General features: G+C 32.5%; 2 protein-coding genes across 2 annotated transcripts; one reads left to right on the top strand and one right to left on the bottom strand.

The window, feature by feature from the left end:
- Positions 1-3,770: 3,770 nt before the first annotated feature.
- Positions 3,771-7,515, top strand: LOC113401020 (leucine-rich repeats and immunoglobulin-like domains protein 2). The gene is made up of 3 exons (XM_026640725.2): positions 3,771-3,875; positions 4,512-4,551; positions 5,231-7,515. Exons 2-3 carry the CDS (start codon positions 4,542-4,544, stop codon positions 7,342-7,344), a joined length of 2,124 nt encoding a protein of 707 aa, XP_026496510.1. The 5' UTR covers positions 3,771-3,875; positions 4,512-4,541; the 3' UTR covers positions 7,345-7,515.
- Positions 7,516-9,821: 2,306 nt separating this feature from the next.
- Positions 9,822-21,291, bottom strand: LOC113401017 (thioredoxin domain-containing protein 3 homolog). The gene is made up of 13 exons (XM_026640724.2): positions 21,201-21,291; positions 19,763-19,866; positions 19,236-19,307; positions 18,413-18,565; positions 17,579-17,777; positions 16,893-17,060; positions 16,133-16,296; positions 15,654-15,785; positions 14,772-14,840; positions 12,665-12,805; positions 11,682-11,807; positions 10,901-10,992; positions 9,822-10,023 (listed from the first exon to the last, which is right to left on the bottom strand). The coding sequence occupies exons 1-13, from the start codon at positions 21,289-21,291 to the stop codon at positions 9,822-9,824; spliced, it is 1,713 nt and encodes a 570-aa protein (XP_026496509.2).
- Between the last annotated feature and the right edge of the window lie 324 nt (positions 21,292-21,615).

Raw genomic sequence — 21,615 nt, 5'->3', positions numbered from 1 at the left:
TCAGCAAATTCGAACTTCCTAAATGGCCTATCAATTGCATTTATTTACCCAACCTTAGAAACGGTCCTCTAATTTTGATATATTTAAACTTTTCTCGAAAAAAATGGTGTTCAGACATCGACATCTTCACATCAAAATCTTCATTTACTTAACAGAATTCGAAAATAGTGACATTTTTACTACTTTAAACTCCAAAAATATATCAAAATATACTTTACTCAAGAAGCTTTCACGAGCAATTCTGAGTAAGCTACTAGTTAGACACAATTATATTTCTACTTGAAAGTCAACATGTATTAGCTCCACACTATTTTATTATATGATATGAATGTCGAATACCTCAGATAGCTTCGGTTTGCAGATATAGTGAACTTATTTGGTGACTCTCGTGCTATTCTGAGAGACAGGTGCACTATAACACTAACATATTTATATAAGACCTTTAGAAAACAGCGGGACACTGCTGGTTACAAGGGCAATCGCTTATCAAAAGTGACAAAGATATTTCCAGTTCAGACAGAGCAGTGAATCTGGATGTTTGTAGGAAATTCTATCAAGTTTAAATAAATAGTTCACAGTAGAACAATTTGAATATATGTAGACCACTGCTCATTAAAAATCAACTGAAAATATAATATATTGATTAACAAGCGTATTCTTAGACATAAGTTTTTATTCGTTCTAGGTCAAACTTTTAGAACTTAATGTAATAAAAATGTATGAAATAATTTATATTATACAAATACATATATATATTTTATTATATTGCTACCTCTTAAAAGACTTAATAAAAATACATACAGAACCAATCTAAAAATCCCAGAAATAATTAGCTATCGCACCATATACGCTGACAGGACGCTTGGTTTGCATACATAAAGATCATTCCTTCATAAAAAATAAAATACACGAACATTATTTTTATTCAATATGAAATAAGAACTAAAATTCTACAACTTTATTTTAACCTGACATCTTTTAACCACTGTACGTGTTATCGGCGCTTTAATGAAAGAAGTATAGTGTTCAGAACGTAGTGTTTTCGTATCTTTTTAAAGCTAGAATATTCATATACTTGTAAGAGTTATTTTTAGAAAGTTTATAAATAAATAAGCAGGACGCAGCAAACGTTAGAATTTAATGCCACAGATCAATTTCGCCTTTTCTCAATATCCACAAGCCCGTCTACTGCTCATCCGTGGTACCCCTATACTATCATCTGCATGGCAAGGTATGTTTCCAAAGGAAAGCATATCATTGATATGCAAAAGAAAAAGTGTGAGTTGAAGTACAAGCCCCTGGGGGAACCATGTAGTCAATGCTAGGGAGCATTCACTACATGGTTTTTTCACGCAACCATTTACTAAAACTCGAAGTTTGCGCTTGCTTAGGAAGGTGGCAATCCAGGTGCAGAGCTGAGCTGGCAGACCGTATGAAGGTGAGAGAACATCTTGGAGAGACTCCTGTGCCAAATTCTGTCGAAAGACTAGGAGATATCGAAGCTGACAATCAACGCTTCCCCATGCTTGTCGATAGTTTCACTCCATAGGTGTGTTACCTAGGCTAGAAGATAACCAGTGGACTATTTTGGTCGAACCTGTACTGACGATCATTATTTAGACTTTGATCCTCTAGGTACTGGATCAGTTGATTATTTAAGATCTGTTTCATTAGCTTACAAAGTACTGACGTGACAGCTATTGGCCGATAATTTGCCGGGTCAGACCGGTCCCCTTTTTTGATAACCGCTTGCACATTAGCCTCTCTCCAATGACATGATATGAAATGAGTATGAGCCAAGGTGCTTTAACACTTGAGACAGCTCTGCTGCACACTTCTTCAGCACTATAGCTGGTATGCCATCAGGGCTGCTAGCTTTGTATACGCCAAGTGATTGCAGTTCCGTGCCAGTTTCCGTGCACATCTCGGTGCCAAATTTTAATGTCAGAAATTGTGTGGTCACACTGAGGTGGCAGTTTGTATAGCGATGCAAATAGGATTCATTATTTTGCCAAAAAATTTTTTTGGAAAATTGGAAATTTGTTATTTGTTTTATTTTTTATCGAATGACAGTCCAACCAGTTGAACAAAGATCTCCTATGCTATTGAGACAATTAAGAAGGTCTAAAGCTTCTTAAAGGAACCGAGATGGCCCAGTGGTTAGAACCCGTGCATCTTAACCGATGATTTCGGGTTCAAACCCAGGCAAGCACCACTGAATTTTCATGTGTTTAATTTCTGTTTATAATTCATCTCGCGCTCGGCGGTGAAGGAAAACATCGTGAGCAAACCTCCACCACCACCACCAAACCGCATTGGAGAAACTAAAACGAATTAAAAGGTGAAAAATATCTTAATTAGGTTTTTATTATTAAAAAGTTTTATAACCTCCTACAAAGTAGTTTGAATAATGTACCATTAACGTTTCACTTAAACATCACAAACACAGACAGCTTATTTATTAATAACAGTGGCGACTTCACCCGGGTGGAATTCATGGTTTGTTCCTTTCGCCGATTCTTGTAGGATCCTACGTATTTCTTTCAGAGGTAGTTAATTTATGACCTTGATTTTGACGAAAAATTATGGAACTTCGTGACCTATGTACCTACGTTAGTAGGATTAATTATTATTCCAATAATCAAAACCAGTCTATCCGTTTTCGTGTAATCGGTAAACTACGGCGAACATAGGACATTCTCTCTTAAGAGAAATCGGTTAAAAATACTGCAAAGTTAAGACAGTACCAACTTCCTTTTCCCCATTGGAATGAAAAATTATATGACGACTTTGGTCAAAATATAATCTAAAAAATTCGAAAGCAAAAAAATACACTATAATAAGGCCCGTGGAAGAAAAATTCATAACATTTGTTTCTAAAAAAAGGTATGTTTTTTTATGACGGACATTTGTAACAATAATACGATGCAAAACGAAAAAGGCTGCTCTTTATATTATTATGATATCTAAAGTCATGATTTATAGTTAGTATTCACAATATATGAGATAATAATAACACATCTACAATAATATAAATATACTATAACATAACACACCATGAGGCTTCATAGCTGTGTAGCTAGAAAGTCAAAGATCAGTTATTTGATTAGATGTGAATTTAATAATATTGGATGGTCGTAAGTTTACTGCCTGCTCCACTCAACTCCATATATGTACATATATATATATTTATTTGTCTTTTCTAGTCGTTTGGAATAAACTATACTACAAAAACCTTCTATACGTAATAATAAAAGTACTTTTACATATGTTCCCATTTTCACGGTGATTGGTCCAGCAATGTTGGAGCCTATTAACCTCAAAAATATGTCACCATTAGTGTATATACGTATTTATTTTTATGAATATAATGATTTCGTCATAATTCGCGGTAGGGCTTTGTGCAAGCTCGTTTGGGTAAGTACCAAGTATTCGTCAGATATTTTACCGCCAAACAGCAGTACTTATGATTCTTGTGTTCCGGTTAGAAGAGTGAGTAAGCCTTTGTAACTTGGTTGCGGATTGACGACGTAAGGGACGCTTGCAACTTTTTACCATGCCAATGTTTATGGACAGTATTGATCACTTACCATCAGCGGCTCATTTGTCCGGCTACCTATTATATAAATACAGACATATTATAAAACATCCTTTGTAGGTGAGGAAAATAAGGACGATTAATAAAAAATATAAAATAGTAACCATCTGTTAACATTTTTCAATGACAAAATACCGACGTTCCTTTTTCTGGTAGTCAGCAAATTTAGCTCGCATCAAATTTAATAACGCTCACGACATTGGACTTTGGAGTTCGACGTAGCATGTACCACTGTACTATTCATCTACACATACCTAAATAAGATATCTGGATTTAGGTGAGTCAGGCCATATTAACGTAACATAATAAAAGTATGAATAGTTTTGATAATAACTAAAAGAGGTTTTTTTTGAATTGTAATAATTTCGTTTCACTTTTTTGGCTTTCTTCTAAAAGTTTTTGCAATCCTGATATGTTTGTCACAAAATAACTCATTTGTAACAAAATCAGTTGGCTCAAATTTATATTTAAATGCTTGTTTAATCACTTTAATAATATATCAATTATACCAACATCAAGTTGATTATTTAAAAAAATAAGGTTAAGATATTACATCATATCAATAAACTACTTAAATAATTTATTTATTAAAGTTGGATTTCTAAGTCTGTTAGTAATTAATGATATTTTTTTATTTAACAATTATTTGATTTAGAAAAGCAATATTATCAAAATAACACGAGTCTCTTGAGTCAGAAATTTGTTTTTACTAGGCGTCTCTTTTATCGTAGCAAGTATCTTGACTTCGCCTTTTTTTAGAATGAAGTATTTGATTTAAATATGATATTTAATAATAATTGAAGCGAGGAGAATAATTTATAACGTGTACAAAATGCAGTTTAATCATGACTTACAAACAAGAATGGGTATGTTAAGTCGATCTAAATATATTTTTTTTATTTTTCTATTTCAGAGTAATTGCCAGATCTAATATGCAAACATCATGAAGCAAGGTAATAATTTTTTTTTTTTTTATCAACTGTAATAACAAGACAGTTTACTGTCGATGCTACTATGTTATAACTGTATTACAGTTGAATGTATGAAGTATTGTAAAAACTCGAATAGAGGTCACTAGCTGGATTTTTAGTATATCGCTTTAGTGGAAATTTCTTAGTAATGGATATTATCAAGTAGATCTTATTAGTTTAAACTAGATTTCAGAAGCCTATCGCATGATATGGTTATCGATAGAATGTAATGTCTAATTTGGTAGTAGGGCTTCGTTCAAGCCTGTTTGGTTCAGTACCACCTACTAACAAACATCATTACTTACTATTGTGTTCCGGTTTGAACAGTGGTGAGCCTGTCTAACTATAGACACAAGGGACATAATATCTTAGCTTCAAAGGCTGAACTTATATCGGCCGTGTAAGGAAAAGTTAATATTACAAACAGCCCAATTTTTTGAAGTGGTGGTTCCACACTTAGCTTCAAGTTATTTTCCCGTCGGCCTACAATAAAAAATATTCGATCTTGATAATTTGGTTAATATTTTTACTAGCATTTATTTAACTTTACCTTCGTCTCTTGTATCTCATTGCATTATAATCTAGTTTACATGTATCTAATTCGATTTTTAAATATTTTTGTTTTCGAACGCAAGTAAGTTATATTTTAATATATTTTCAGTTATAATCATAATTCTAATACTGATCGCATCGACAACTGTCCTCTGCTACTGTCCGAAAGATAAGATACATGGAATTAAAAAATGTTCCTATCGAATTGAATGTATTGAAACAATAAAGGACATAAGGCTCGACAATGAATGCACGGGTGCCGCCAACTTTGACATTAAGATAGACGTCACTCTTCGAAATGCTACAGACAGCTTCAATCTCAAGGCAGACACTGATTTTCTTTCCATGATTACAACCCTGAGAATGTTTGGTAATTGGCCACGAACCGATCTACCATTTTTGGATAGCATGCATCGCCTCAGAAACGTATACCTTACTTATAGCAACATGCAAAAGATAAACGATAGCCCATTTCGAAATCTTATCAATTTAGAAAGTATTGATCTATCTCACAATAGCCTATCTGAAATCGAAGAAATCTTTCAATTTGATATACGTCCATTTAAAATGCGTAAATTATCACTGGCATTCAATTTGATAGAAGAAGTGCCTGGTTATACATTTGAAGCTCTTACAAGTCTACAAGAATTAGATCTGTCTCATAATTTAATTAAAGAATTAAGTGAGGAGCCGTTTTGCAATCTAACCAATCTAGTTGTTCTGAGACTGAACAACAACAATATTTTATATCTTAACGGTGCTATGAACAATTTAACAAATCTGCAACATTTATACTTGAGGCATAATCAGATCGAAAATATTGATATGGAATCTTTGAAAACAATTAACCATTTACAAACATTCGATATTTCTAATAATAAAATAGAAATTCTACAACCTATAATATTTTCAAGGCACTGGGATCACTTTGACGATGGATCAATTTTCAGAATCATTTTATCAGAAAATCAAATTGTCTTGCTGCATAATGCTACCGATTTTTATGATAGATTCAAAAAAAAGTTATTAAAAAATGAAGTCCAGCTAATAACTCAGCTGGATTTATCTAAGAACTCCATAAGCCACATCGAATACAACGCCTTTCATTCAATCGGTCGACTTGCTTCATTGGATTTATCAAATAATAAACTATTGAGTTTCAACGTAAACTCAGAGGATCTCATGTACGTTAAATATTTAAATTTGAGTTGCAATTCATTAAATAGTTTGTACTACGAAAGTTTCTCACTGATGCATAATTTGCAAAACTTGGATTTATCGCACAATTTAATGGATTATTTCCCGGATCAATCACTATCAAATACTTATAGGTTAAAAAATCTTAATGTGACTTATAATTATATCGAAGAAATCCATAACCTGAGGATAACTTTTCATTCTGAAGGCGGAGTCTTGGATCTCTCAAACAATGGCTTATCAACCATATATATACCTGTAGATGAGGCGTTAGGATTGACTGAACTTATTCTCAGCTCTAATAACATATCAGATGCATATTTAATAAGATTAGCGGACCAACGCAATCTCACAAAACTGGATATGAGTAAGAACTTTATTCAAGAATTAGATGAATCGTCTTTACAATTACCTAATTCTATTGTATGTTTGGATTTAAGTTTTAATGATATCCGAGTCATTGGCCCGTCGGCATTTCATCGCGTCAATCAATTGAAAACACTAAGATTATCTCACAATCGAATAAAATCGATCGAGTTTGGTGTTTTCCGGGGATTAACTGAGCTATTGAACTTGGATCTGTCCTATAATGAAATCGAACTGTTAGATTCAAAGGTTTTTATGGATTTAAAGTTTTTAAGCGTGCTGTCTTTGCGGCACAATGGTTTAAATTTCATTGATCGTGACAGCTGGCTAACACATAAATACAATTTAAAAGTTTATTTGGATGACAATCAACTTTCTTGTGATTGGCTCGCGAAGGCATTATCTGACTTCAACAACGGATATTCGAAGATGTATCCAACTGTTTTAGTTTCAACTATAAGTGGACATTCGATAGAAGGGATTCCGTGTAAACAAGAAGTAGGATTTATATCAGATCCTCAAGCAAAATATATGATAGATGAAAGGCTTTTGATTACTAGTCAGAAGATTCTAAAAGCTGTGCAAGATCAGACATCGTTTTTGAATAAGTTTGTATTGCGTTCATATCGCCATGGTGCTGATCCAGATCTTGTTAAATAAGAACGTAATATACATATATACTTCACTGTATAATGAATAGTTGTACTAAGTGATTTTTTTAATGAATAATTCATCATTTATATTCGAATTATATTTTTTTTATTGTTACACTGTAAAAAAGATATCGTATTTGTAAATTCTTTTTTTTTAAATAAAGATATAATATACATACTAATTGATTTTCACTTATACATAACTTTGTCGTATTTCACTTGTTTAATTATACAAAATTAAGTTGTAATTTTCGTTAGTAACAGGAAAGTTATTTTATATTACCTATTTCTAATGTTCGTATTTTAATGATAATATTCCTTGGTTTAATCTATATTATCTCTTCCTCATTCTTTCTTTCTTTCTCTTTAATATTTACTATTATTATATACTAGCGACCCGCCCCGGCTTCGCACGGGTGCAATACTGATAATAAACATGACAGAATGTCTTTATATACAACGTTCAAAACTTTTTTTTCATTAGACAATACAAAGCAAAATATCGTTGCATTTTAAATCTGTAATATCTTCAAGAACATTCATTTAAATTACATGCCGTGGGACCATATTGATCTATATTAAATACTCAGTGTATTTAAGTTACTTAATTTGATAAAGACTAATGCTGTATTGCTGAAAATCAATAATATAATCAATAATAATAGTCAAATGGCTTGTAAACTGGAAAGAACAATAATACCCAGAATTTTTTAGTAAAATTTTATTATATTTATAAATTGTAAGAAAAGCGCCAAATTTGGAGTTCCAAGTTATTATGATCACTATATTCTAAAGGACTAGGTCGCCACAGGCTCATTATCTATTCTACGATAATGAGTGAATGGTCAAATAATTTGTGTCGCTGTTCTATTTTGAAAGTAAAGTGAGTCGGTTTGATAACCTCAAGCGTAAAAATTTAATGCTATGATTGGCGGCGCACTGAGAGTGTAGGGGAGAAGTGGCATGAAAGAGCCAGGTTTTGAAAGAGCCACTTGCATTATATTTAGTTTATCAACGTCTGGTTTATCAACGTCTAGTTTATAAACGGATTTGGTTGCTGATTTAATTTTTAAGTGACAATACTGATTTCCCGCCACCCACAAATATTTCAAAGTCCGCCGAAACCAACGAACGCTAGCATATCGATTCAAAGTTTTTAGTACTAAAAAATAAAGTATATTACTTCATTTAACTTATTTTTTGGTATTTTATTGTAAACAACTATAGGTAAATGGATTATAGATTGAGTTTGTGCATATATTTGGCCTTGCAGCTGCGTAAAAACGAAGCCTCAAAAGTTTTGATATTGTTGTTATTTTAAGAGTTATATTTTTTTAAAACATAAGGTAAAGAGCCGGGTGATTGGGCCTTGAAAGAGCTGGCTGTTGCTGACACTCCCAAAAAGAAAACAATTGAAGAAAAAAATTCTAATGGAAAGAAACAAAATTATAATTAAAAAAATGACCACAAAACAGTAAATAAAATACAAATCAAGTCATATGAAAACAGTGATAACATTGGTTTCTATACAGAAAATATCTGATATTGCTTGGGAATCCTGTGGCTTACAAAAATGTTTGTTTTTTGCTAGAAATGTTTCTTATATTAAAAAAATTACGTTATGTATTCCTAATTTCCTAACATTTAAGATATGACTAAATAATGTATTGAAATTAAAGCGTTAGTTAAAATTTAATTTAAAATATCTGGTGGAATAAAAAAAAAGTATAAATATTGGTTTTAATTTAGTTAAAAATGAGTTTTTAAAAAATATGTCTTTTAGTTTTATTTGTAATAGTGTACTTATTATTAATTTGCATTATTCTTATAATTATACTTTATAAAACAGACTGGCTTTTTCATAACATTTAGTGGCTCTTTCAATACCGATATGTTATGAAAGAGCCAGAAGACATATTTTTTTTAAATTAATATTTCGGTGATTTTTCAATAGTATTCAAGGTTTTTTCGTATTAAATTATCTTCTTTAATAAATGAATAATAATTTAAGAAAAAAATATCATCACTTTCTTAATTTTAAGTATCCTTTTTTGGTCCCTTTAGAAACCTGGCTCTTTCATGCCACTTCTCCCCTACCATGTAAGCAATATTTGTTGCTACTTCCAATTCCTGTGTCATAGTTTGATGGTACTCTTAGCATAGGTTAGACAATTTTCTAATTTGATTCCTTAAATATATATTTTTTATGACATCGGTTGGCAAATGTGACATTCGAGGGTTGGTGGTCCCCGCTGTCCATAAATATTGTTGTCGTATGAATATTCAATAATTTCTTACATAACCAATGCGCCACCAACCTTGAGACCTAAGATATGTTCCCTGTGCATTTTTAATTTACCCTTCAAACCAGAACACAACAATACCAAGTATTACTGCTTGGAGGATATATGATGAGTGAGTGATACCCAGACGGGCTTGCACAAATCCGTACATTTCTTTTTAATTTCTGTATTTAAACTGCAATTACGTTTTATTATATTTATTAATAATACCGAAATCTTCAAATTCATTGTAATGATCACTATAGTCAACGGAAAATAATGCCGTACATTCAACTTCACCTACAGTTGGGTCACGGCTGACGTGGAACGGGATCAAATCTGTTAGCTCTAGCAACGCTAAGTCTGATTTAACGGACACCATGAACGCTAATTTCAAACTCTCCCTGAAATTATTGACAAATGAAAATATATTTCGGGTAGCTTTATTTAGGTATGTCTGTTTGATAACACAGACTAATTTACAGAAAGACATTTTTAATTTATAACCCTTAGAATCATTAGATAGTATAAAATAAAGTCGCTTACCGCTGTCTGTCTGTCCCTGTATATGCTTAGATCTTTAAAATTACACAACGGATTTTGATGCGGTTTTTTTTAATAGATAGAGTGATTCAAGAGGAAGGTTTATATGTATACTACGTGCACAATATAGTAGAGAAACACTGAATTCTGATGAAAATTTTAGGGGTTTAATGCGATGTCGTAAATAAACACATTTTAGCACTTACACTTCAAACGCTGACTGAACCCTACGAGGTTGATCATAATAATGTGCAACTGTATTGTACACCTTAAAAAGGTCTTCTAAAAAGTCTGCGATGGTATATATCTATTTCTTAGGGATAACCCACAATAACCATATTTTATTCTTTACTTTTTACGAGAAATCTTATTTTCGAAACGATTTTAAGCAATACAACATTAATCCTTAAATACATTGTGCATTTCATATAGATCAATAAGTCCCATTACAGCATGTAATTCAAATGAATATTTTCGAAGATATTACAGATTTAAAATGCAGACATATGTATATATTGTTTAATGACAAAAAGCTATGAACTTTTTATATAATGACTTTCTGTAGTAAATTTATTGTCAGTATTGCATGCATAGTGGGGCGGGTAGCTAGTTCAAAATAAAACGTTTGTATTAAACAAACAATTACTGCAATAATAAAATTAATTGTAATAATTTGTCACTCCGACAATTATCAAATGCATTTTGCCCCCTAAAAGTAGTAAAATGTGTCAAACTAACAAATCATGATTTCGTTGCTTGCTATCAAACTGCTTAACGCTGTACGCAATGTGGACAGCATCAGTAGGACAAGTTGCTTTGAAAATTCCCATCTAAAAAATTAAATTGTCGATGAAAACATAGGTACTGATAAAAATAGTAGTATTAAGTTACCGAGTTCAATTAAACACATTCATTCAACACTTATAAATTTTGACTTTATAAGCAAAATTACACGAACAAAGGTGGTTAACGTTAAGAAAACAATCTCTTTCAAACACCTTTTGGACTTAATGAAATAGCGTTACGAGTATGCAATATTGTGTTCATGTTGATTTTTGTGTAAATCCGATAAATTAAAACAAACAAAATTCACCTCTTCATTTTATTATCTATATTAATACAGTAAAGTTGTAGAGTAGGCTGTTTATGACATCAGTAGACAAACAGGCCCCCTGATCGAAAGTGCTTATCACTGCCCATTGACTTTGTGTCCGTATGAAGTTTTAATCATTCCTTACATAACCAACGCCGGTGGGGCAACCTTGGAAATTAAGATGTTATGTCCCTTGTTCCTGTACACTGGCTCACTCGCCATTTAAACTTGAGCACAAAATATACTTAGTGCTACTTGGCAATAGAACAAAATTATGGTGAATATGTGGTACCTAGCCAGAGAAGTCCTAACACCAAGTAACATAACGGCTATATAACATAAAAACCCACCCACCACCACCAGACCCACGGGAGCTGGCGTGTATAAAAACACATTGATCAACTAGTTATAATATAAATCACATACATGTATAATTTCCTTCTTGTAGTTCGCCATAGTTTCAATAGCTTTGTATCGCTTCACCATGTCGATCATGACTAAGACGTGTGGTGGAAGATATTCCGGTTCAGGAGTCACATTTTCTGATACTAACTGAAATATTCACTTAAAATCATGGACAGAGCATGACAAAGAATCTGTAGTCTTATAATTCGACTCGTACTTACAAAGAAGAAAGATTTTATGAAACATATATTATTATGATTTTCATTTTAAAACATAAATTAACATTTATAGAAAGTCCTATCGTTTCATATCAAAAGTAATGTAATCAACATATTGAAGATATTTCTTTCTACTCCTTGTCTTAATAATCAAATAGAGCATAAGAAAAAAGCGGTCAGGAAAATTGGCCACCTGATGTTTAGGTGGTACGTCTCTATCGCCCATAGACATTGGTGTTTTAAGATATATTAACCAACCTTACATCGCTAATGTACCACCAACCTTGGGAACTAAGATGATACGTCCCTTGTGTATACAGTTACACTGACTGACCCACCCTTCATACCGGAACACAACAATACCACTTGGTATTGTTGTGTTCTGGTCTGGTGGTAGAATTTAGATATAATGATTGTGTGGTGCCTATCCAGACGGGCTTGCACAAAGCCCTAAGTGATTTGAAGGCCATATCGACTCCAACTTTTCAACAAAAGGCCACGATCCTATTACGCCGTGATTTCTTTCATTACAGAAATTCTAATCACATCAAACAATAAGCAAAACTAATCACTAAGTAACAAGTTAAAACAAAAATAGTCGAAACGAGATGAACGACATTTCAAATAGCTATCTCTTATTAACAAAGATAATCACGGTGGCTATTACACTTGTTTACAAATATGGCCATCTCTTTTAGTTAAAAAGATTTACTGCAGATTTTCAGATACTTCACCATCGCGACTACATTTGATTCGCAGCGCTTGGTAAATGTAATGATCACTTACGATGGGAAATAATATAGCGAGGCCATTCGCTTTAGCTATATCGTTTGGTGGTGCATAGAATCCTGGTATAACAAGTCCGGCTGGCGGAAAATATTCGTCATAATTTTCTTCCTCACTACTTTCTTCTTCTTCAGGAAGCTCCTGAAATAATTCACGATCACTAATATATGTTGATCTTACAAACCTAGTACTGTAACATAAGGTACTTAATGAAATTTGGAAATTTCTGACTACTATATAGCGGATAGTCTAAATCAACAATATGACATTTTGCACTGAAATTCCGTATGGAACGTAAGTAAGCACTAATAGAGGATATTTCAAAAATCATTTCTAACTGGAAATAAAAGTTCGTCTGCAAATTCGTCATTTCTTGTTAGAAATATGGAAATCGGTATTTAGGTTTATATTATTGAATTAAATACAGATGATAAAGATTTCTTGAAAATTCATCACCTAAGAAGGTATAACTTAGGACAAAGGTTTGGAACGATATTGACCTTTTCTTCATAAACATACTTCTAAACACCGATCGCTAATATGACAATCGGTGTTTAGGTAGTATGTTTATGAGGAAAAGACCAACGTTATAGTTTTTTTCGATGGGATATCACATCCATTACACGATTAGTTAATAACAAAAATTTGATGATAATTATACTCCTGCTAGTAGACACTGGAGTTTCTATTTAGAATTGGGGTTGTTTTTCATGGGATGTTCATTGGGATGAGTTTTTTTTTATTAAGCTTACCCAGGATGTAAGCCCAAGACCTTAACATCTGCCTTATACCATACCTTAGACCAATGATGCAGTCGAGAAAGACGGAATTTGAAGTATTCAAGTATTAAGCTACGTTTAATATTCAATATGCTGAAAACTTTTTAATATCTAAAGTTCGTTAGTCTGTTTCTATTAGTTTTTGCATAAATAGTAATCTAAAACTATATATTGAAAGTATTATAGATATTATGTTAAAAGTGTTAGGTTCTGTCCGCATTTTAACCAGTTTTAGCTTTTTTATTTCATTTTTAATAAAAACATGTCATGCATAAAATATGCCAAATTAAGTCAACCCATAGGGTTTTTCATGTTCGTTCCATTTTTAGGGTCACCTTACCTCTAAGAAAAAAGGAACCCTTATATGAGCACTTCGTAGTCCGTCTGTCCGTCTGTTTGTCTGTCATTCGAGACACTTTTTGTCAGAAAAGCGTAGAGGCATAAAATTGAAATGAATAAAAAAAAACTGAGGCCTGATGTCCCTTTGAGGTGTGAAATATCAAACCTCTATATTTCGCTTTTCCCATACAATCGTAAAGGGAATCAAAACCTACAATGTACTTTCCTTTGACCTAGTGTTATGAAATTAGCCAATAAATAAAGGAAAATTTATGATACAAATATAATTTACAGCCTAAAGCACTCGAGAATTATTTACTTTCTACCTGTGAAAACATTTTTAGAATTGGATCAATAATTCCGGACAATAAACAAATTAGCATAGATTGATGTCAATTCGTGGACTAAATTTATAATTAGTAATAAATTGCACCCTTGCGAAGCCGGGTCGCTAGTAACAAAAAAAAAAAAAAACATGTAAACACAGCTATACAACAGATTAAAGGCCGGCAAGGCTCCTGCAAGATGTCCATGGACGGCGGTAATTGCTTTCCATCAGGTGAGCCTCTTGCTCGTTTGCCTCGTATAACATAAGAAAAAAGTTACGAATCCTCTTTTATTTTTTAAATCTCTATAAGAAACAAAAAATATCCTCAATCTGACTCAGGCGACTTCCCGTATATTTGTATCTTAGTGTTTGTCTTTCCTTGAGGTTCAAGCTAGCTTCATACAAAATTTCATCAAATTCGTTCAGTGGTCCTATCACCTCCCAACGGGAATACGTCGAATTACCAATAACCCTGTATACATCCATTATTTATTTACTTTTAAACAAAAACATTTATTACAAATGTGTCCCTATTGCAGTTTTAACTTTACAAAAGCGTTATGTCAAAACAAAAAGCCCATTTCAATGTTTATTAAATAAAAAAATAGTGAACATATTCCAAACTCTAAATAACTATGAATAATAATTTAATGCAACTAACCTCAGGTACGACGATATCGACTCTCTCATCAAAAGGTTCCTGGCGAAGCTTTTCCAATGCTGATAAATTCTGTAAAAGTATTTTTTATTTAAACTATTCACTGGCACCATATCTATACGTTACTTTTTATCGTTATTTCTTTATTTAAAATAAGAAAACAGACTAGTTATTGGACCTGATGATAAGCGGTCACATTGACATTAATACTGTGACAAGAGACAGATCCTGGTCCATGGGGTTGGATGAGACCTTTCCTTCCAAGCAATAGTGCTGGTGATGCTCCGCAGGCAATCGGATCGGAGATCCATGACCTCTTTCTGTGTAACTGTCATGGTCTATAAGGAGACGGCGAAGAGAAAACGAAAAAAGACCCCAAATGCCGTCTGGATTGTGTCTCGCTGCCTTACGCGAGGTTATCTTTACCAACCGAGTAGAGCTCAGCCATGCCACGAGCAAAGCAAAGTAAGTCCGCTGATGCGTTATATCTACACAATCGAGGTGTCAAAGTTAGCCATCCCAGTGATTTTAGTGGGTGAGAATTTCATATAACACTGCTATTTTATGTGCTTTCACAATTATAAAATAACAGTTTTATATGGTGAAAGAAAATTATCATTTAATAATTGGAGAACAAGAGAGGTTTTAATTTATGAAAAGTTTTTGTATTTACGAAACTATATTTCGTACATAATAAACATTACATTATGTAAATAAAACTAGTTAGATATTAATATAATGTTCAGAGGTCACGTGACTTCAAACACGCTATTGGTCTAACTGCATAATTATGGTAAGATCTCAAAAGATTAATAGAAAAACATTTATAATCTCCACAAAATAGTTCACAAAGCGCTTTTCACTTATTATATCAGAATTACGTACGCCAGCTTTAAGCAGCTGAAGCTTTTGTTGTTCCCGTTGAGCGCGCTTAGCTTGGATTGCGTCTTCAATAGCTTGTCTCGCTAAGCGTTGCATCTCTGACAGTCGCCTTGCTCTTTTCTCTAATGCTTCGTCCTAAGAATTAATAAGAATAATATTCATTTCATTGCATTCTAGTAGTTTTACATTGAATTTTGTCCTGTAAAATCAACATACAATTTTAGATTCAAATGATGGTTAAAGCTTGTTAAAAATTATATAAATATATTGAACTTTTCAATCCATTAATGATGTTAAGATATATTTACTAAATAAGCATTCCTTTGCTACATTTACGAATATAAACTTATATAAAAAAAATGAATATTTGTATTATTGTCCTTTAATATAAAAACATTATATAGACCCTTATTTTACCCGTGCAAAACCAGGGCGAGTAACTAGTAAATGGTTAAGATGCTTGAAAATTGTAAATGTGTTACCCTTCTTTTCAACTTATCTTCGTGACGCTTACGCAAAACATCTTCCTTAGCAGGGCTGAAGGTTTTATACAAATCAAATGCAGTCTTTCTAGGAAATTGTTCATTTAGTGACTTAGATTCATCTAACGGTGCTAGTTCCTCATAAAGAATTCTGCGCACCAAGGCTAAAATCAGATTATTAAATTGTATAAAACTATTCACCTGAGTAAGACATACTTCCCTCTCTGTCCCCTCACTCTATGAGATATATATGTATATCTGATGTGTCAGAATGTCCAAGACGGACCGAAATAACTCACGTGCAAGATCAACTGTTTTATGTTATTTCCATATCCAACAAAAATTAAACAATTTAACAACTGGATCGTTAAAAGAACAACAGCACAATTTCCTTAATACATGCAAAAATGTAAATTCTATCAGGAAGTACTCGCAAGAAACTCAGTAGTTACTTTTTCTACCAATATCATTGCATAATTAAATTTTTGCTTAGACCATTTTGTTCGAAATTACTTTTTCCTGGTACTTCAAGAAAAATATTGTTCTTTGGCAAATACTTAACTACGATACAATTTAAATTTACGTTATAATCCAAAAAGTTTTCTGGGAACATTCTGCAAGAGATTTCTATTGTTGATTGCGTAATTACTTTATAAATACGTCATTATCTCAGTCAAGAAAAAGCTAAAATAAACAACAACGTATCATGAATTGGGAATCACGAACCAAAATATAAATCGTTGTACTATTGAATACTAACATACAAAATGTTTATCCTCGTCCAATAGTCTGAAACAAATAGCAAGCGCCGGACCAGACAGTAACATATGCAGAGAAGCTTCGTTGAGCGGGGCATCCCCAGCATAGAGTACGTCTTCCGCAATTTCCTTGGTCAAATAAATCTCTTCACGACCTACCATAACTATATCTGCAAAAATAATTTATCAATAGTATACTTGTTCCCTTAACCAGCAAAAAATACGTCACGTGATTTCGACTGACTTTAATATTAAATAAATAGTTATCTTTTTAATAATCAATAATAATGGCATACTTCTAATGGACACAGTGATACTGATCAGTGAATACATCAAGTGAATCTGAATCACCGATCACCGTTTGAAATCAAGTCATGAATCGATGAGTTTTCCTGTGCTAAAGTTGTGTTCATAATTTAAAGTGAAAAAGTACACATAGCAAATACAATGTTTGTTGCAGACATATGTGGCAGATTTTCATCCGATACATGCAGGTTTCTTCATCATCCTTTTTTTGAGTTAAATTATAAACACAATTTAATCCAATAATTCATTGGTGGTAATTTTCGCTTAATTCAACTGTTCTAATCACCGATAAATTTTGGAAAAGTCCAAGAATTGTTCAAAAAGTTGCTACGTTCACCGGTAGATTTATTAGGAGGAAAAAAGATTATCAAATTAACTAAACTATTAATATCCCATCTCTCATACAATTCTGGATGGGCATGTTTCGCATGAGGCCAGAAAAGGACAAAGTTGATGTGCTTCAAATGGGGCACCATTAGTTCAGCTCTGTGACGTTTCCGTGCTGCTTGGCGTTGATTTCTTTGAGTCACCGCAAGCATTTCTTCTTCTTGTCTCGCCAACAAACGTGTCTTCAGCCATTCCTTTAATAATAAATAACTTTGTGTTTAAATTCTTTCTGTATACAGTAAAGCTATTCTGTATACTCGAAACACACCGCAGAACACGACCATTTAATGTCCGAAAGTACATTTACTATTACAATAACATTTAAAGGTTACGCGCATCAAACGCAGTGAATCGCCTAGAATCGTGAATCTAGTCTAGTTAGTCGGATTTTAACATTTGACTAGTGAGATACGAAGAGAGTTGTCAGAGAAAAACATAACTCTTTTAATTATCACATCGATAAAATAATTACTAAAAGTAAGTAACAGAAAAGACGTAGTAGATATTTGTTTTGTTTGTAAATGGTTAGTCACGTGACAAACGCGTGATTAACGTCTTACGAGTATAAATTCGTTATAAATCGATTCCCCAGGTAGCGTAGGTATTGCTTAAAAAAATCACGGTGTTCTAATTATTAATTAAACATGATATTCAAATTATTTCATGGTTTTTAATTATTCACATTGAAGCCTTAAACACAGATAAAAATTGGCAATATCTATTATACAAATCGTGATTGCGTCGAATGCTGGCAACATTTAATTAATTGCTATTATTACATATTATAATTGCTCTTAATATATGCTCTATCTGCTACCTCATAAGCTACCTGTTCCTCTGGCGATGCTTCACCTATTTCATAGCTTGGTCTCTCTACTAAGCCACCTTCAAATCCTTTATTATAATACTCGATCTCCTTTTTAGCTACTTCAGCAAACAAAATGTTGTTAACCCCGCGGAAAACTCTGGTTATTTTGTTATTCTGTAATTTACAGATTGTATCAGATAGATATATATATATATATATATATATATACAGATTGTATACAGGTGATCACAGAAGTGTAACACTTTCAAATCCAGAAAAAATATATTTTTAACATATTCATAAAATAGTCGCCAATTTTCAAAATTAGTATCATAAATATTCGAAAAACATTTCGATATTAATAAATTAGTAGAAACTTTTGTAATCCCTAACAGAATAATAACTAAACCGATGCAGCGCGTTTTGGATAAAGTTTCATATATTATAATAACGAACCGTGATAGACCAGTGGTTATAGGACGTGAATCTTAAACGATGATTCTGAGTTCAAACACTGCAAACACTACTGAAATCATGTGCTTTGTATTGAAATTGTTTAATTTGTATTTGATATTGTGATTGATATGGTGAAGTAAGTAGTAAAATCCGTTCTTAGCGGAAGTCTACAGCCTATTAAAAACCTACCACCCAAAATTCAATTTGTAGGAGTTATAGTTTCTGAAATTTCGTGATTAATCTGTATGTGGTATTTCACTTTTAAATATATATAGAAGATTTTACAGTAATAGAAGTACTTCCACCTTCACTAACTTCGTAACCTTAAATCATAATAATGATGACGGGCGTAATTAATTTGTAATAATAATATTTATTGAGTATTTACCACAATAAACAAAAACACCGGTTCGCTTTGACATTGAAACCGACTGAGGGATTGTATTTCATCGACACACACCTGAAAACAAGTAATTTAAGCATCCACACACACGTGGTGTGTATAAGTGAGATGAATTTGCTCAATAGACAAAACATGCATATTTTTAACCCAAGATATCTTCGGTACAAGTTTGAACGGGAACGGAAATTTCACAATAATTATTCATCTCATATATTAGGAAAAATTCACCTATCGAGACAGCGTGGTGAATCTAAGTGTTTACAAGGTTTGTGAAACCCGGTTTAGGTAGGTATCACCTACCCGATTTGAACAGTGAGTGAACCGGTGAAACAGATATTATGCGCAAGGTAAGTACATAACGTGATGGTCATGGTGAATGGTCAATATGTCTCATAGTGACATCTACTTGTGACTACTCATCATCACCATTGACCGGTCTACGTAACTTAACCCAATTAAAACAGCTACCCAGCTACGGGATGTCAACGTTATTATATATATAAATAATATACCCTTAATAAAACGACCTTTCCATCTCCCCAGTCTAATTTAATTTTGACAAATAGATGATCTAAAGCTGTACATGGTCCAGCAAATGAGGAATGCAATTCAGCACCTGTAAATAGATTTTACGTCCTTTTTTAACTTTTTATGTTGGTACTACGAAAACGAGTCAACAGTAATATTGCAAGGAATAAAATATTGAGAAACATTAAAATTCGCGTTTGTTGTATGGGAGCCCCCCTTAAATGTTTATTTTATTTTGTTTTTAGTATTTGTTGTTATAGCGGCAACAGAAATACATAATTTGTCAAAATTTCAACTGTCTAGCTATCGCGGTTCTTGAGATACAGCCTGGTGACAGACAGAGAGACGGACAGACGGTGAAATCATCGTAATAGAATCCCGTTTTTACCGTTTGGGTACGGAACCCTAAAAATCACCAATAATAGTCTCCGACGTAACATTCATCTAAATTATATTCAAAGATATAAGATATTTCTTTGAATATAATTTAGACAATATTGTGCTGATACTAACTATTCAAGAACCATAACTTTATTTCTAAAAACATTACATAGTATAAAACAAAGTCACTTACCGCTGTCAGTCCCTGTGTATGCATTGATCTTTAAAATTACCCAACGGATTTTGATGCGTATTTGTTTCAATAGATATATTGATTCAAGAGGAAAGTTTATATGTATAATACATGCACAATATAGTAGAGAAACACTGATAATTTTTAAGGTTTCTAATGTGATTATATAGATAGATCGAAATAATGTACTACAGCATTGTACACATTAAAAAGGTCTTCAAAAAAGTCCGCGATGGCATATGTCTATCTCTTAAGGATAACCCACAATAACAATTTTTTATCCTTTACTTTTTACCAGAAATAGTGGCTTATTTTCGAAGCGATTTTAAGCAATACAGCATTAATCCTTATCCAATTAAGCACCTTAAGTACATTGTGCATTTGCAGCAAGAAATTTAAATGAATATTTTCGAAGATATTACAGATTTAAAATGCAGGGACAGAGCAGTTTGTATTGTCTTATGAATGTAAAACTGTGAACGTTGTAAGACATTCTGTAGTATATTTTAGTATCAGCATTGCACCCGTGCGAAGCCGGGGCGGGTCACTAGTAAAATATAGAATAACGAAATCGTCGGCATACTTTATTAATATTTTTTATAATCCTTTACACAAAAACCTAGTTAGAGATAGTATCCATAACTTTGCATTTTCTACGTATTGTTACGGTGTTTTGAAAAAAGAATATATACCTTATGTAGAAATATAATTAAATTGATTTAATGACGTTTTCACAGACTTTACCGTAGACCATCAGTAAACACTATGCTCTTTTACTTAAAAAAAAATAGAGAAATTAAAAAAAAAACAATATTAGCTTTTTTTATAAGCATCAATAATACACTCACATATAAGCCTTTCCAAGTTATGAGCAAGCATGTATTCAAATTCTTTTTCGTTATCAATATTGATGAACAATTCTATTTTCTTTTTCGCCATATGGTTAGAGATACGAAAAATTTTAAAATCATGTTGGTCGAGGTAGAAAACAATACAATTATAGCCCAAGTGATCGAAGAAATATTTTAGTTTGTTTGTGTTTGAAAATCGAATCCAAATACGTTATAGCTGACTATATTGCTCTGAAGCAATGATATTATTTAACAGCTGTGTTATTGTATTGATGAACTAACGGATAATCAAGACACTATGAATTATGATCAGTAATCCAGAAATTATGCGAAACGTGTAAAAATACGTACACACTTTATTTATACTCTATTCCAACTATTAGAGGAAAAAAGCCAAATAAACAACATTTGA

Source organism: Vanessa tameamea, chromosome 18 (assembly GCF_037043105.1).
Source record: "Vanessa tameamea isolate UH-Manoa-2023 chromosome 18, ilVanTame1 primary haplotype, whole genome shotgun sequence".
NCBI classification, from domain to species: Eukaryota; Metazoa; Arthropoda; class Insecta; order Lepidoptera; family Nymphalidae; genus Vanessa; species Vanessa tameamea.
The sequence above is the reverse complement of the archived record's forward strand: the minus strand, read 5'-3'. Positions and strand labels throughout refer to the sequence as shown.

Coding starts and splice junctions, on each gene's coding strand:
- LOC113401017 (XM_026640724.2), bottom strand. CDS start 21,291: ATGGCGAAAAAGAAAATAGAATTGTTCATCAATATTGATAACGAAAAA. Junction 12,806..14,771: donor TCGATATCGTCGTACCTGAG/GTTAGTTGCATT, acceptor GAATTATTTCAG/GAGCTTCCTGAAGAAGAAGA. Junction 10,024..10,900: donor AAGCAACGAAATCATGATTT/GTTAGTTTGACA, acceptor CAATAATTTCAG/GGAGAGTTTGAAATTAGCGT.